Source organism: Falco biarmicus, chromosome 10 (genome assembly GCF_023638135.1).
Source record: "Falco biarmicus isolate bFalBia1 chromosome 10, bFalBia1.pri, whole genome shotgun sequence".
NCBI classification, from domain to species: Eukaryota; Metazoa; Chordata; class Aves; order Falconiformes; family Falconidae; genus Falco; species Falco biarmicus.
In genome coordinates this window covers 16,394,824-16,409,634 of record NC_079297.1, presented here as the reverse complement: position 1 = coordinate 16,409,634, position 14,811 = coordinate 16,394,824, and the positions used below count along the sequence as shown (strand labels likewise).

The 14,811-nt window shown below is 42.2% G+C and overlaps 1 protein-coding gene across 2 annotated transcripts in view; it reads left to right on the top strand.

Moving 5' to 3' along the window:
- The first annotated feature begins 151 nt into the window (after positions 1–151).
- Positions 152–14,811, top strand: part of RPRD1B (regulation of nuclear pre-mRNA domain containing 1B) — a 29,098-nt gene continuing 14,438 nt past the window's right edge. The window contains exons 1-6 of one of the 2 annotated variants that reach the window (XR_008824353.1): positions 152–500; positions 2,073–2,202; positions 3,344–3,477; positions 11,340–11,452; positions 13,263–13,389; positions 14,390–14,691. Coding sequence is in view for 1 of the 2 variants with exons in the window: in XM_056354571.1 (XP_056210546.1) it covers positions 350–500; positions 2,073–2,202; positions 3,344–3,477; positions 11,340–11,452; positions 13,263–13,389; positions 14,390–14,565 (831 nt within the window). In the remaining variant the exon portion in view is untranslated. The remainder of the gene's footprint in view (positions 501–2,072; positions 2,203–3,343; positions 3,478–11,339; positions 11,453–13,262; positions 13,390–14,389; positions 14,692–14,811) is intronic. The other variant, XM_056354571.1, reaches the window with a different exon arrangement.

Genomic DNA, 14,811 nt, shown 5'->3' with positions numbered 1-14,811 from the left:
ACGGTACGGTAACCGGGACCGTCAGCGCGACAAAGAGCCCCCGCCGGGGCGCCGTGGGGAAAGCGCTGTGAGAAAAGTCCCGGGCACCCGCAATGCGCATGCGCCTCCCTTGGCGGGCTCCCTGGGGCGGCCGCGCATGCGCTGTGCCCCCCTCCGCCGCCCGTGCCCAGGGTAGCGGGTCTGCCCTGCTCCCTCCGGCGATCCGTACGATGCTGCCCTTCGACCCGCCGCGGCGGGGTGAGAGGTCGGGCGGCCATCTTGTGGCGGTGGCGGCGGTTTGTCGTCGGTGAGGCTGCGTCGCGCCCTCCCCCGCGGGCGGAGCAGGCCCGGCGCGGGCCGGCCGGGCGCCATGTCCTCCTTCTCGGAGTCGGCGCTGGAGAAGAAGCTGTCGGAGCTGAGCAACTCCCAGCAGAGCGTGCAGACGCTCTCGCTGTGGCTCATCCACCACCGCAAACACGCAGGGCCCATCGTCTCCGTCTGGCACCGGGAGCTTCGCAAAGGTACGTGGGGCGCCCGGTGCGGGGCGCGGGTCCGGCGGCCGCCGCCGTTCCGCTCCCGAGGGCGCCGCGGGTCTGGGGCATCCCGGCGGGACGCGGCCCCGTTACTCGCCGCCCCGGGTGACCACCCGAGGGGCCGGTTCTTTCTCACGGCGGTCGCTGCGGGTCGGCACGGCGGAGCCCTGCGAGGCGGCAGCGGAGCCGGGGCCCGGCCGGCGTTTTCTTGCTTTATTAAACTTTGTAGGAGATACCCGCGCGGGGTGCGCCGTGCGGGGCGTGCGGGTGGCGGCGGCGGTCGGCGGGGCGGCCGGTGGCGGGGCTGGTTCAACCCGCCTCGGGGCGCGGGGGGCTGTTCTCGGCCGCTCCGGGCCGGGCAGCCGGGCTGTAGGCAGAGATGTGCTCGGTGGTCTCCCCTGGGAGTGCTCGAGTTAACTGCGAAGTGCTGCTTTGGCTGTTTAACTTTTAGATTTTGCTTTTAAAGTTTGGTTTGGGATTTATGCTACTTATCCATTCTGGAATTGTACTAAGGGATTAGGGGGCAAGTAGAACAAAAGTGGTTGTAAAATCTGTGAAAACTTGTGCTATCACTATTTATAAAAACGGGTAGCATCGTCCAGAAATATTTTGTGCTTTTTTTTTTTTCCTTGCAGATTAACTTTTAAAAGTTAGCTTTTGGAACTTCTCAGATTGCTTCCTAGTGAAGTCGGGGAGGCTGCCGGTGTCAGTGGTGATGCTTTGTCCCCAGGGGCAGCTGTGAAAACAGCCAGTGTCACCTTTCGCATCCTGGGCAGCCAGCAGCATTAGCCCCTTGGAGCAGATGATGCTGTATGAAGCCCTAGCTGGAGTATTTTTTTTTATGTAATTGCTAGTTGTTGCCATTTGTAGTATATTAGGCCTGAATTTTTGAAAGATCTAGGTTCAGCCTCCTGTGGAAGTAAGTGCTTTTGTTTGCTGCCTGGTGCGTGCATATCTATGGCTGTTGCACTCCGGAGAACAGTGTTTCCCACTGATTCTGGCTGTAGTAAAATAGAAACTGATGGCGTCAAGATGGGGAAAGTTATGACGTATGGAAGAAATTTCATGTTGCTTTGTCACACTGTTGTCTGGAAAATATTTGAGTCTCTACAACAGCTTTCTACAGTTTTACTCTGTTCTGAATTAAGTGGTTCTGTACCAAGTTTTTTGTTCTGAAGTTAATGAAAAATGAGTCTATTGTTATATTAATTTGCTGGTAGTTTAGAACAGTTTTAATCAAGAAAATTTATTTCTTACGCAGCTTTCTTCACAGTTGAGGTGTCACTGCGCACAAAAAGTATTAAGCTCATGTTTCATTTATAAATTAGAAAAAAACCTGAGCAGAAGTAAGGAGGTCAAGAACTACTTGCCTTGAAGGCTTCAGGTTTGCCTTGGGAATAGGGAAGTATTTTGAACTTTTTGTTTTTAGACTGAAAAGCTGTAAGTAACTTTGAAACCCATGTTAATGATTCCAGGTGAAAGAAATAAGAAATAAATGCAAACTCTCTCTCTCTCTTTTCCTCTGCCCCCCCCCCCCCTTTTTTTTTTTCCCTCTCCCAGCAAAATCGAGTAGGAAACTTACTTTCCTATATTTAGCAAACGATGTCATCCAGAACAGTAAGAGGAAAGGACCTGAATTTACTAGGGAATTTGAATCTGTTCTTGTGGATGCTTTTTCTCATGTTGCCAGGTATGTTGCTGTGTTACGTGTTTCTTCAACTTTTCTCTCTAGAGATGTGCATTCTTATTATACAAAGTTTAATTCAGCTGGATTTTGTTGGGGTTTTTTTGCTTTGTGGGTTTTTTTGGTGTTGGTTTTTTTTTTCCTAAGTCTCAGGGATGCTTGTACCCTCTTTTTAGTAGAGATTGGACTGTAAATACTTTGCAGCTAGAAACTTTTCAGCAGTAGTATTTCTCTTTGGGCAAACTTATTTGTATGTGAATCGGCCCCTCACAGCTTTACACATTTGTTCTCTGCATGCACCTTCTATGTACTTTATTTTAATTGTTACCAAAAGATCTTGCAGATCTGTTCGTGGGTAGTGAAACTGAGTAGTTGCATGCGTGTGTTTAAAGCCACATAATGAATGGCTCTTCCCCATTGTCAGAAGACTTAAAAAGAGCTGATATTTTGGGTCACTGGATTCTCGTTGGTCTTCTGGTTTGAGCATGGCTTCTTTTTGTATTGCTCGTTTCAATGCTTATCTGTTCATTAGTCTCCTTGCTAGAGGAAAGAAGAATTTTATTCATAAAAGGGAAGAAGTGATGCAGCTACCATCCTATCAAAAATGGACTATCATTTAGTTAAGATTTTCTCTAAGTAGCATAAGAATTCCTTTTATCTCTACTAAGCAACTTTAATGTTTGTGTGTTTAGTGGTATGCTGCTCTGGATGGCTGTCTAACTTTCAGTGCGCTATACGAGTACATTTAAGTGTCTAATGATCCAAACAACCTGCTTTTTAATTGGTATGTTATTGACTGAAACAACTGTTTAAAGTTAATGCCCTGAATTGTAAACATGTCAACTTTGGGGGTATTTTATAACTCTTCTTGCAGATTCTGAATGATAGAAAGCTTCTCCCTCCAAAACTTTTCCTGCTCTTACTTTGGGTGGGAATGTGGGGCACTTTCAGGCAAACTTTGGTTCCAGTAAAAGAGGAAAATTGGCCACAAATGTGTTTTGCACAGTTAGTCTCAGACAAGATGAGAAAAGTTCTCTCCAAATATGCATATATTGCAATGAATGCAGCTGCTAGTTTGGAAGATGCTTTCTTAAAATGTAAGGATTTCTTTCAGCTGAACTATAATTATTTTCTGATCTTTGAACAGAGAAGCAGATGAGGGCTGTAAAAAGCCCTTGGAACGACTGCTTAATATCTGGCAAGAAAGGAGTGTGTATGGCAGTGAGTTCATACAGCAACTGAAACTTTCTATGGAAGACTCCAATAGCCCACAAACTAAAGGTAAATGCATATTGCTTTTGTTGTGTGCTTTGCTTTGTTTTTTTTTCAAATTGATACATGTTTCACTGAAAGTACTATGAGGAGTTGAGCTCTGGGCTCCTGTAGTTGAGTTGCTGCAGAGCTGGTCTGGGAGATTGTTCAGGACTGTCTTGAGAGAACTGGTTTTCGTTAAACCCACAGTTCCAGTTTGCAGGTGTGTTGCCTTGTGACTTGGGGCCAGCAGTAAGGTTAAGGTAACCTACTTTTCTGCTCATGCAGACAGAATACTCCAGGGCTGCCTTTGATGTGAAGACAAGTAGGGTGCAGGGTACTCTTGCTTCTGCCCTGAGAGTTAAAATTGTCCCACTCCATGTCTCTGAGAGTGGTCAGCTGGCTTGTTACAATAGTTTGTTCAGAATTGTTTGTGCTTTCATTCTCCTACAGTTTTATTTTGTGTAGTTACTCTATTTTGTTATAATTCAGCAAGGACTTTTTAATAATTGAAGGCTGGAATATATGCCCAGAAGCTTGTCTGGTCTCTTTTTTTTATTTCCTATGCCAGCTGACATGATTTGGGGAAAGCAATAACTTTGCATCATTTAGCATTGTTAGAAATCACGTTTATAACCTTATTACTGCGTGAGATGTGAGAAACTGAGTATAAGCTGCTTGTGTTTACTGTGCTTTTATACTGCTTTGGCAGGTACTGCCTCTTCTATAACACCTGAAAGTATTTAACTGGTAGTACTGTAATGAAAAGAGGTCAGCAGTAGGATGTCTGACCTATCAAAGGTGAAGGTCATTAAAAATCAAGAGTGTTCTGGTCAAGGGAATATTTGTCCATTTTGCAGCTAAAGGAAGTGTCAGTGTCTTCAAATTAGCATTGCTGCTTTGACTGAATTTTGTTCTGTTCCCAGCAGAGGTGTGATACTTTGTGAGAAAGTTGGCTCAGTCATTAGTAAAGTGCTCTTATGCCATTTTTTAATTAATGCAGAATTGATAGAAAGACATGAACATTAATATGAGAATGCATATGAAGACATACATCTATGGCTGTAACTTTGTGATTTTTCATGTTTCTTCAGGCAAAATTACCGAATGGGTGTTTTAGCAGCTTACAACAGAGGCCTTCCAGCTTACCGTAATTTAAGTATGACATGGAGGTAGTATTGCTGGGTTTTTTCCCCAAATGCTGGGCGACCAACTGCCCTGACCAAAGGGGTTGTCTCTTCTGTGTTGGACAGAGGGGGTCTCTGGTCTGAGTGCTGGGAGAGGGGAGAGTGGAAGGTGTACAGTCTCTACATGAAATAGCTCATGTTGCGGTTTTGCTGTTGTCAGAGTGCAATGTATAAGACACTTATTTGACATGAAAGGACAGAATTCATACGCCTGAATTGCTGTTGAGCTGATTAACTGAGGATTTGAAACTGTTATTTAAGGTACCTATTTAAGTGTATCACTTTTATTCTAAACAAAATGATTCTGTGTCCGGGAAACACAGCTGTGATTTCCTGGTGAATTGGCAACCAACTGTTGCTCACTGTCCTCCTTGCTTTGGTTGGTGGTGGTGTCAATCAGTCCTGCTACTGTTACCTTCTCCACTTAAAAACTTTTATACAAAATCAGAGCCTTCCATGTAACAGGCCTTTGTGGGAAACAGAATGAAGAAATACAAATGTTTTAATAACTGCGGCATGTGTGTCTGTCCTCACTTGGTGAGAAACTCGCTTTTTGTCTGGGTAATTGGGGATATTAATGTAGTGTCTTATTTGAGAGAATGGTTCAGGCCTTTTTATGAGGGTGAATGTTGCTGCCTTCTTGTCAGTTCATTGTGAGAAAGAAATTTGCTGTTTTTAAACTAAGAGAAAAAGACAATTGAAAAACTCTGCGGAGTTCTCCTGAGGTTTTTCTCCTTGTTTTGTCTGACTTGTTTTCCAGTTAGCTTCTTAATGGTAAATGCTAGTTTCACATCGGGTTTTTATGGATTTCTAAAATAAATTTTTTTGTCCAGTTTCTGGTGGGCAACTATTGCAGAAGGTTTTGTTGTAGTTACTCTATTCTGTTTTCAAACAGGTGAACATAAGCGAGATCGACAATGTATTGTGTTTTACAGATATAATGTGTATCATAAATGTGGAAAACTGTAGTACACCACTCCTCCAAAACCACTCTGACTTCCTGGGTTTGTGTACACCCAAGGTAGATCCAGCTGAGAAACAGGTAGTACTAGTGTCTGTAGATTGGTGCAAGGATGTGCCATTAAAACAAAATTTTAAAGTTCCTTAAGAGTGTCTGGTGCTGTGATGATGAGTATTCTTTTCTTCAGCCTAAGGAATTGCAACAAGTCTACGCAGGTTGATCTCTATAGCTTTTTCATATTGCAGTGTCTTAAATTTCTGGGCTGGTAGATGCTGCTTTCTGAAAAGGATGGCTTTGCTTGTGTGGCAGAGTACCGCTTTACATGTAGAGTTGTGAAACTTTCCAAAATAAAGCAGAGTCCTTGTCATGTTTTAACCCTGGCTGGCGACTAAGCCCCACATAGCCACTTGCTTACTCCCCCCACAGTGGAATGGGAGAGAGGATTGAAGAGTAGAAGTGAGAAAACTAGTGGGTTGAGATAAAAACAATTTAATGAGTAAAGGAAAAGCCACACACGCAAGCAAAGCAAAACAAAGAATCCATCCACTGCTTCCCATCAGCAGGCAGGTGTTCAGCCATCTCCAGGAAAGCAGAGCTCCATCACTCATAATGGTTACTTGGGAAGACAAAATGCCATTAATGCCCAATGTCCTGTGGTGGTGTTGATGTCCCCCTCCCCCTTCTTCTTCCCGCAGCTTATATATACATTCAGTATGATGTCATATGGTATGGACCAGGGGGTCCTCAAACTACAGCCCACGGGCTGGATGCACACACCCCCCAGGGTCCTCAATCCGGCCCCCGGTATTTACAGACCCACCCCCCACCCCCCCCAGGGGTTGGGGGGGAAACCAAGCAGCCACAGATGAGTTCCTGCCACTTAATCCATGCACCGGCCCCCTGTTTAAAAAGTTTGAGGACCCCTGGTATGGACTATCCCTTTAGCTAGTTCGGGTCAGCTGCCCTGGCTGTGTCCCCTCCCAATTTTTTGCCCCCAGCCCTCTTGCTGGCAGGGCCTGAGAAATTGGGAAGCCCTTGATGCAGTATAAACACTACCCAGCAACAACCAAGAACACCAGTGTGCTATCAACTTTGTTCTCACATCAAATCCAAAACACAGCACTGCACCGGCTACTAAGAAGAAAATTAATTCTAACCCACTGTAACCACGGTAGTCCTGTATCAGTGAAGACAGACATCTTTAAAACTTATTGGTGCATGTTTCAACAGCGCAACTTATTTCTTGTTTCATTTGTAGCAAGGCCTTGGGTAAATGTATAATAATTCAGTTGGTGGCACATGCTAAGCTCCTGCTGTGGAGCGGAGTTGATTGCACAGATAATGAAGCTTTCCCTTCAGAGAGGCAGAGGGGAAAGCATACCAGCCCTTTCCAAGCATTATATTCCCTGGTTTTGACTTCCTCGGTGGTGCAGCTTGCTACCATGTTACAGACTCTTGGGTTCCTTAAAGAAATATGCATATACCTGAAATAAGCTTTTGAATATGGGTATCTTGTATTGGTTTAACTCTAAATGTATTCATTAAACTTGCATTTGCTTTCTCATTAATCTCATTTTTATTAGAATGTTTCTTTTTGCAAGCAGTAGGGAAGAGAAGAACGACCCATTTATCTTAAAACCTGGGAAAGCTTAGGTCTGTAGAAGTTTGATGTAAAATCCTTTAGGTAATATAAGCTATGTAGCTGACATGTTTTCTTTTCATTATCTTTGTAGTAAGCAGTTGAAGGAAGTCCTTGAGTGTGCTCTGATGTAGGAGTATCACACTAGAACACAGAACTGAACTGCTACTGATCTGTTCTGGTGTGTTCATATTGCAAATTCTGGCACAGGAAGTCAGACCCATATTAAAATATGGAGAAAAACATCTGGGAGGGCTTTTCCTCTGCCCTGGCCACATTGTCAGACTCATACACATAACCAAGAGACAAGAGCAGACAGGGATGCTTCCAAGGATAAGTGAAATAAAGGCACCTGGGGACAGGACTAGGTATAATTTTGGAGCAGACCAACTCCAATTATGCTTGACCTAGAAGGGGCTACTAAGAAATGTGTGTTGTAATGAGAACTTAACCATCGGTAATCTACCCCTAAAGACACAAAGGGTTAGAACAGTTGGGGAGTACACTGGGCAATTAAGTATGTCTTATTTTGTTCTTCTGTGTCTTCTGCTGTTTTCTGATGGTCTTCTGTTTTCTGTGGGAAAACTGTCTATTTTGTTGTTGTTTTCAGTATTTTGTCCTAAATCACTTTCCAAAAGTGTCTTTCATATAAATTTGTTTGGATCTTGCACAAGCTGCTAAATTCCTGGTGGTTGGAACCTGCAGCCTACAAAAGTTGAGTTTTAGTTACAGTTTTGGGAGGTTTATTTTTTGTTATCCTGATTGAGGATGATAGCCCTGCCAACACATAAAAAAACTACTTAAATTTAGCTGGTCTGCCATTCAAGTGAACAGGTACCTATATAATTTCAGAAATAGAACCCCCTGTTTTACAGGTTTGCCAGTTACTCTAGAATTACAGTAGCTGTTAAATGGTATTTGTTTGCATGTTTCCCTATAGACAGAAGTTTCTGTTCATGCAACTTGTACAACTGTATGCTTAATTGTCAGGAAAGGCACATGACGTAGCTGCACCAAGACTGATAAATCCTCATGTGAATTAAGGACTATTTTTAGAAAAGTCGGAACAGTTCCCTCCAGTGAAAGGCATTATCTGCCTTTTTTTTTATCCCAAACATGGGAAGTTCCTTACCATGTCATGGCAGCTTCTTGAATGAGGAGATTAATGTAACCAAATTCTCATGAGAGAAGATAATTTTATATTGCCTTGAGATTAAAGAAAAAAGCCCACACAAACCCACTGGTTTTAACAGAGCAAAGTTTTAAACTTCTAGTTATCCTTTGGAATGTATGTATGCAGATTCCACAGTTGTTTTTTCTTTACTGTGCCTATGAGCCTGGAGTTGAATCAGAGAGGCCTGTTCACCTCCAAAAGCAGTCGCCTGGAGATGAGAACAAAAAGGTGAACACCCTAGATGGAAGATCGCCTGTGTTGTCAGCTTACAGGAAAAACTCATACTTTATCACTAAGGCCTTTGGCACTGTAAGCTACCTCAGACCACAACCAATGTGTTGAAGACTGGAAAGGTGGTGATGAAATACTTGTTCCAAGTCTCTCTGGACACTGCAACAAGATAACGGCAACCTGGAGTTTTGCTGCAAAGCTGTTAGGACAGCAATTGTCTGTCATTTTTGAGAAACAAAGTGCTTTGGTCTTTGAAGGCTTTTAGGGCGTAGTTCAATTTCTGAACTGTGAAGAGCTGGCTGAAGATGAAGCTGACTTCATCTCTGGTAGTGGCTTCTCTGTCGTTTTTATGTCCATGTCAGGAATGGGTTCTTGGTTTACCTGGAAGCTGTCCATGTTCTTCAAGCATACCTGGATTGTTTCAGAAGGTGTGTGTTACGTGCCATTGTTGAATTCTGATCAGTTTTAGATGCTCTTTATACTTGCGTTCCTCATCTCTTGTTGGGTTTGATGGGCTTTTTCAGAATGGTTGCGATGGTTAAATTACTTCTGGCTAGGAGATTTTGAAAGCTACGCAGTCAGGGTGTGTTAGTTATGCCTTGCTTCCTTTCAGGGGCCCTTTTCTACCATATGTTCTTGAGTTTGAAAATGTGTATGGTTTTTTTTCTTCTGTTTTGATGAAATGGAGATGGTGTTTCTAGGATTCTTCAACTAAGTTTTTTTGCTGACCCTGTTGACCAGTGCCAAGGAGAAAAGTGTAACAGTCCACATTTGTCACACTGTTCATGCCCAAAATCCTACTTCAAAGCTGACTCTTTTGTCTGTGCTCCTTTTTATGCTGGCCACTTTGCCTCATCAGCGGCCATTCCTATGCTCAGGGAGTGCCTCTTGCCAGGCAGGCCAGCTAGTGACTCTTGCTTAAGACTGCAGATGTTCATGGACCTATCTTCAGAGTTTTTTCAATCAAATTCAGTTGGTCTTGTTCAGATGGAAAATTCAATGAATTCTGAATGCTCTACATTAGAGCAGTAAGCAAGCGTAATACTGTGTCTTGTGGTAGACCAGTTGGCAGCACAGCAGGAATAGCTCTTCAGCAGTTTGAATCCCAGTTCTTGTTTTCCCTTGTGTGCACGCTGTGGCCATGCATTCTTCTATTGATGATCTTGTGTTTAGCTTTGGTTAATTACAAGTACACACAAGTGATAAATATTGATGGCACACTGTATTGGGCTGTGTAACTTTAAATGCTCTCTTTGGCCATTTTGTCATCTGCACATCTCTGGTTCAACTCAGCTTGTGTCTTTTGCAGACCTCAGTGGACAGCAGCCACTTCTTTTGTTGATCTCGTGTCTTACTGGCTTGTCAGTCAGATTATCAAGCACTTTTGTTGCATCAGTCGTATATATACAATACTTAGACTGTTCCTTTTTCTAGCCTAGATAGCTTTGCTCTAGCATACCTCAAAAGTTCATTTGGTTTAGGGTAACTTTCTGTGCTTCTTTGTCTTCTCCCGAGTAAATCTGTTCTCTAACAGATGCATTTGTGTCTACCTTGTCAAGGTTGTTCAGCTTTTTCCCCACACAAGCAGGATATCCAGCATCTCTCACTTTCTCTCCATTAAATTTTTTTTTTTTTTCTGATATATGTGCCCTCTGACAAGGCAGGCAAATTTCAGCATTTAAGGACAGGCCTTTCCGTTTGCTTCCTCATTAGAGTTGGGCAGACTGATTTCATTTAAAATCAAGAGTAATCTTGGATTTTCCTGTGAATCAATGTGTATACAGGCTTTTTCCCTTGAACTCCATGATTATCTTGGCAAGACTTGATTCCCTTGAAGAGATGTTCTCAAGGCTCTGCCCAAAGCTTTCTTATAAATTTCCCTGGCTGCTCTTAATTTTGGTGGAGAGTCTGAAGAATGATCTGTCTTCTTCTGAAGGTTCTGTAACTGGGTCAAAGGCTGCATTGAGACTTCTGACTCATTAAATAAACTTGTCTCTTTCCTTTCAAGCTAAAGTATGCTATGCTAAGGTTCATTTAACCAACACTGTCTTGCTTTCTGAAGTCCTTATTTCTGAAGTGTTTTAGGTTACCTGCTTGTGGATTGGATCATGCTGTGCTCATAGCTGTTGTTGCTGTTACATCTTAGAGTTTTAGACTTCTGGACAGCTCTGTGAAACTTTATTTTGATGGAAGAGTGGAAGATTGAATACCTAGCAGTTCAGCTGATTGTGGGACCACAGTGAGCATATACGTGGTGCAGAAAGATACTTGAAATTCTTCTGTCCATGTGTATCTTGGCACCAGTGGTTCATTTCCACTGGTAGAAACCCTCACCTGCATACATGGTATTAACCAGAGAGCCTGAGCAGGGTTGAAGACCTGCCATTTATTGACAAATAGGATGTTCACTTGCCTTTCCCACTTCTAGTGCAGGACACGTGGTATGTATACAGTGCACACTGCTGGTAAGAGGACTCTGTCCTTGTACTTGTGTGTACAGAGATACATGTGTGGGCAAAATCAACCTTTTATTGCTGTTTTGCATTTGAGTGTTTGGAATATGATATCCAGCTGTGGTCATCCCTCTCTTTAGAGATCCCTCTCTTAATCATCAGAGTATCTGGTACAATTTTTTTGAAGTAGAGGTAGTTAAGGTGGGCAGATCTAGCATCCAAATGAGTTCCTTATATGTGTCTTTAGTTGCAGAGGAGAAGAAGTCTTTAAAGAGGACTTTTCAGCAAATACAGGAGGAGGAAGATGATGATTACCCTGGGAGCTACTCACCCCAAGACCCTAGTGCTGGGCCGCTGCTGGTATGTGGGGCAGGTTTTGGGAGTTCTGGAAGCCCCCTCCTGTGTGGTACAGCCACAAGATGGAGCTGCCAACAAGTGAAATGCTTTAATGGAGCAATTCAGTTGGGGGTGGAGAAGTCCATGGGAAATGGAAGATTCTTTTTTTTTTGTGTTGAGCCACTGTGATTTCAGGTAGTCTAAACCAAGGTCTGAGTAGTACTACCTGTAACGAATCTTAAAGGACTGTTAGAAGAACAGACCATATTTTAAATTTTTTAAGATCAGTGTGTAATCTCTCAAACCCAAAGTTGTAACACTGTTAAAACTTAATTATTTTTTGTAGGACATCTCTTTCCGTGAGCTATTAAAGAGCTCAACCTTTGATAGATTTGTCTGGAGCTGGTTAGGAAAATCAGTTCTGAAGACTTTATTTTGAGGCTGATGCATTAGTTGCATGGAAATAGCAGGAATGAAATAGAGGATCATTCTGACCATTTTGAGGCTACAGAATGCGCATATGTTAAACCATTGTCTATTGAAAATGGATAAAAAAATACACCATCCATCTGGTAGACTGTAAACATTGAAAAATAAAAATAAGTTGTTAGGGAAATTAGTGAGGGGTTTTTTTTGTTGTTTTTACCTCCAGATGCCTTACAGCTTATGGTTTCTCTTGATGATAAGCGTTGTCTTTGTTGCTGTTGGAAATCATTAGCAGTTTGCAAAATAGTAGTAAATATTATGTAATGGACTTTTTTATTTTTCAGATTAAAAAAATATTTAAAACTTTTCCAGTGTTTTTATTAGTTTTCAAACTATTGGAATGTAGTTTAAACATCAGTGATGTTTTTTCCAGGGCTAGTATTCCAGTTTCAAAAACCTCCCATTAAAACCTCAGTGTTTTTTAAAACAAAGAAACAACATTTTTTTCTTCCTGGAGACCAAGGAGTCTCTTTTTATTTATTTTTTTTTAATTTTTTTTTTTTTTTTAGCAGGGGGAAATACCATGTGTCAGGGGAGGTCCTCTTAAGGCTGTCCTCACCCACATCCTTTTTAAGCTAGGATACATTTTGAATGTATTCAATTAAACTGACACGTTTTTCCTCAATGTACTAAAACCAGCTGAGAGATGAAGTTGAGGGGATGCAGTGGAGTCCATTTTAGTTGCAGTGTGCTTCCAAAGAGCCAGCTGAGCTAAGCGAGGAGAGCAATGGCTTTGCAAGATCAGAACAATATAAAGTTTGCTTTAACAGGGACAGCTTTCACTGTCATCAAAGTTTATGGTAGGTGTAACCAGTTACAAAATTCTAAATCTTACAAAGATGGAAATCTGACACAGTTTTGTTTGGACTGATACAAGTTTAGTTTGGGGTTTGTTTTTCCTGTGTCAGAATGCATTTCTGGAAAAGAACAAAAAGGTGCACGTACACTTCTGCTTGTCTAAGACAGTGTCAGCGATGCTCAGCTAAAAGATACAGTCCCACTTGATGCAACACAAAGAGCTGATGGCTGTTTCTCAGACTTGTGTGGTTGTGTACTTTTCAGCTTTGTCTTAAATGGTCACTTCTCTTGATTGGAATGAGAATTCTTCCACTGTAGAGTCTTGAAAATGATGATCCTACTGTAATTATGCATAAGTTCCTAAACACTGGGATATTGTAATCTTAGTGAATAATCCCTGTGTTAGGAAGTAACAGTTTAAAAATCTCTTGAAGAAAATATTCTAAAAATAGTTGCTTTCAAAGGTGGGTGACCTCATATGAAGAGGCCACATCCACAGGAAATGGCATAAAAGCTCCCTGGTTTTAATGTTGGCTAACTTGTCTCGTAGACTGAGGATTTGATCAAAGCCCTACAAGACCTGGAAAATGCAGCATCAGGAGATGCAACAGTGCGGCAAAAAATTGCCTCCCTGCCTCAGGAAGTTCAAGATGTTTCATTACTGGAGAAAATTACAGGTATGAAACTGTAAGATGAATTAGAGTGAAAGAATAACTTAGAAATCGAAGTGTTCTTTTTCTTTAATCACAATGTATGGTGGAGTGAATTCCTGCTTTTGTGTCCTTGTTTTGTAGCTCTTGTGTAATTAATAGATATCAATCCTATGAAGGAGAATTGAAGATGAAACTCGCATAGCTTCCATTTTTTTGGCTTGGAGCAAGGCATTTGTACTTGGAGAGCATTAACAACATTTTGCAGGAATGTGAAGGAAAGAGGGCCAGAGTTCTCAGATGGGTGTGTTTGGTTTTGAGCACCTTGACTGTTCGATGTTTTTGGGTTTTATCAGACTGTGCTAAGTACATGCCCCTTGATTGCTACAGGACAAGGAAACTTGGCTACCCCCCATTAGTTTGTCAGTCTTTGCTTAAATGGACTTTTGAATTGTACTTGAAGAGTAATCTTAATAGAAGCATTTAAAGGTTAACTGATTTGCCTCATGTTCCTGGAAGTAGTTTTAATTTGGAGCTCGTTATGACCTGTCAGTCCTTTATAAAATACTCTTACGGTATCCTGGCTGTGGAGACTAGTGTGCAATTCGTGTTTGCTTGTATTGATACATCAGGAGTTACTCAGCAAAAATAGGAATTTAAAAGTGCACACAATGTTTAAATGTGAAAACTGCCTGATTTATTTAGCTGAAAATACAGCCTAATGTTAGTTTCATTTGTTCATAGAGGCTAACTTCACAGATTTGTATTGCCCCCCAATCATTGACATCTCTGCAAGGATAAAATGCAGTAAGTCCTGTCAGTGCCTAAGAAACACTGTTGCTGGGTTGTTAGTCCTGCCTCTTTCCTTTATATCCCTGTGATAAGAACTCTTACTTTGCTGTCAAGGTAGAAGTGTATTTATGAATGAGATATTACTCTGTGTGTGGCTGGTGAGTTGTAGCCCTTCTGTCAAAGACAGAAAGTTATAAACTTTGTCCTGTAAATTACCCAACGCTTTTGTGTGTAGACAAAGAGGCAGCCGAACGTCTTTCGAAGACTGTGGACGAAGCATGCCTGTTACTAGCAGAGTACAATGGCCGGCTGGCAGCAGAGCTGGAGGACCGTCGCCAGCTGGCACGCATGCTGATCGAGTACACCCAGAATCAGAAGGATGTATTAACAGAGAAGGAGAAGAAGCTAGAAGTGAGTACTGATTACACCAGTGCCAGAAAGCCAGTTGTCTCGCCAAATGCTGCCACTTGACTCCTTATCTATGTGTTTCTCTCAAGAGAGATGATACTAGGTGTTTACATTTGGAGTAAAACAGAGGTAAGAAAGCAGTGTAAACAGTTTGGAGAAAGCAAATCTGTTCTGATGTTCAGTCTAGTGTGTTTTAATACATGTGAACATGGAAGGCCCAGAACTCCGTACTCCTTAAAAATAGGCTCA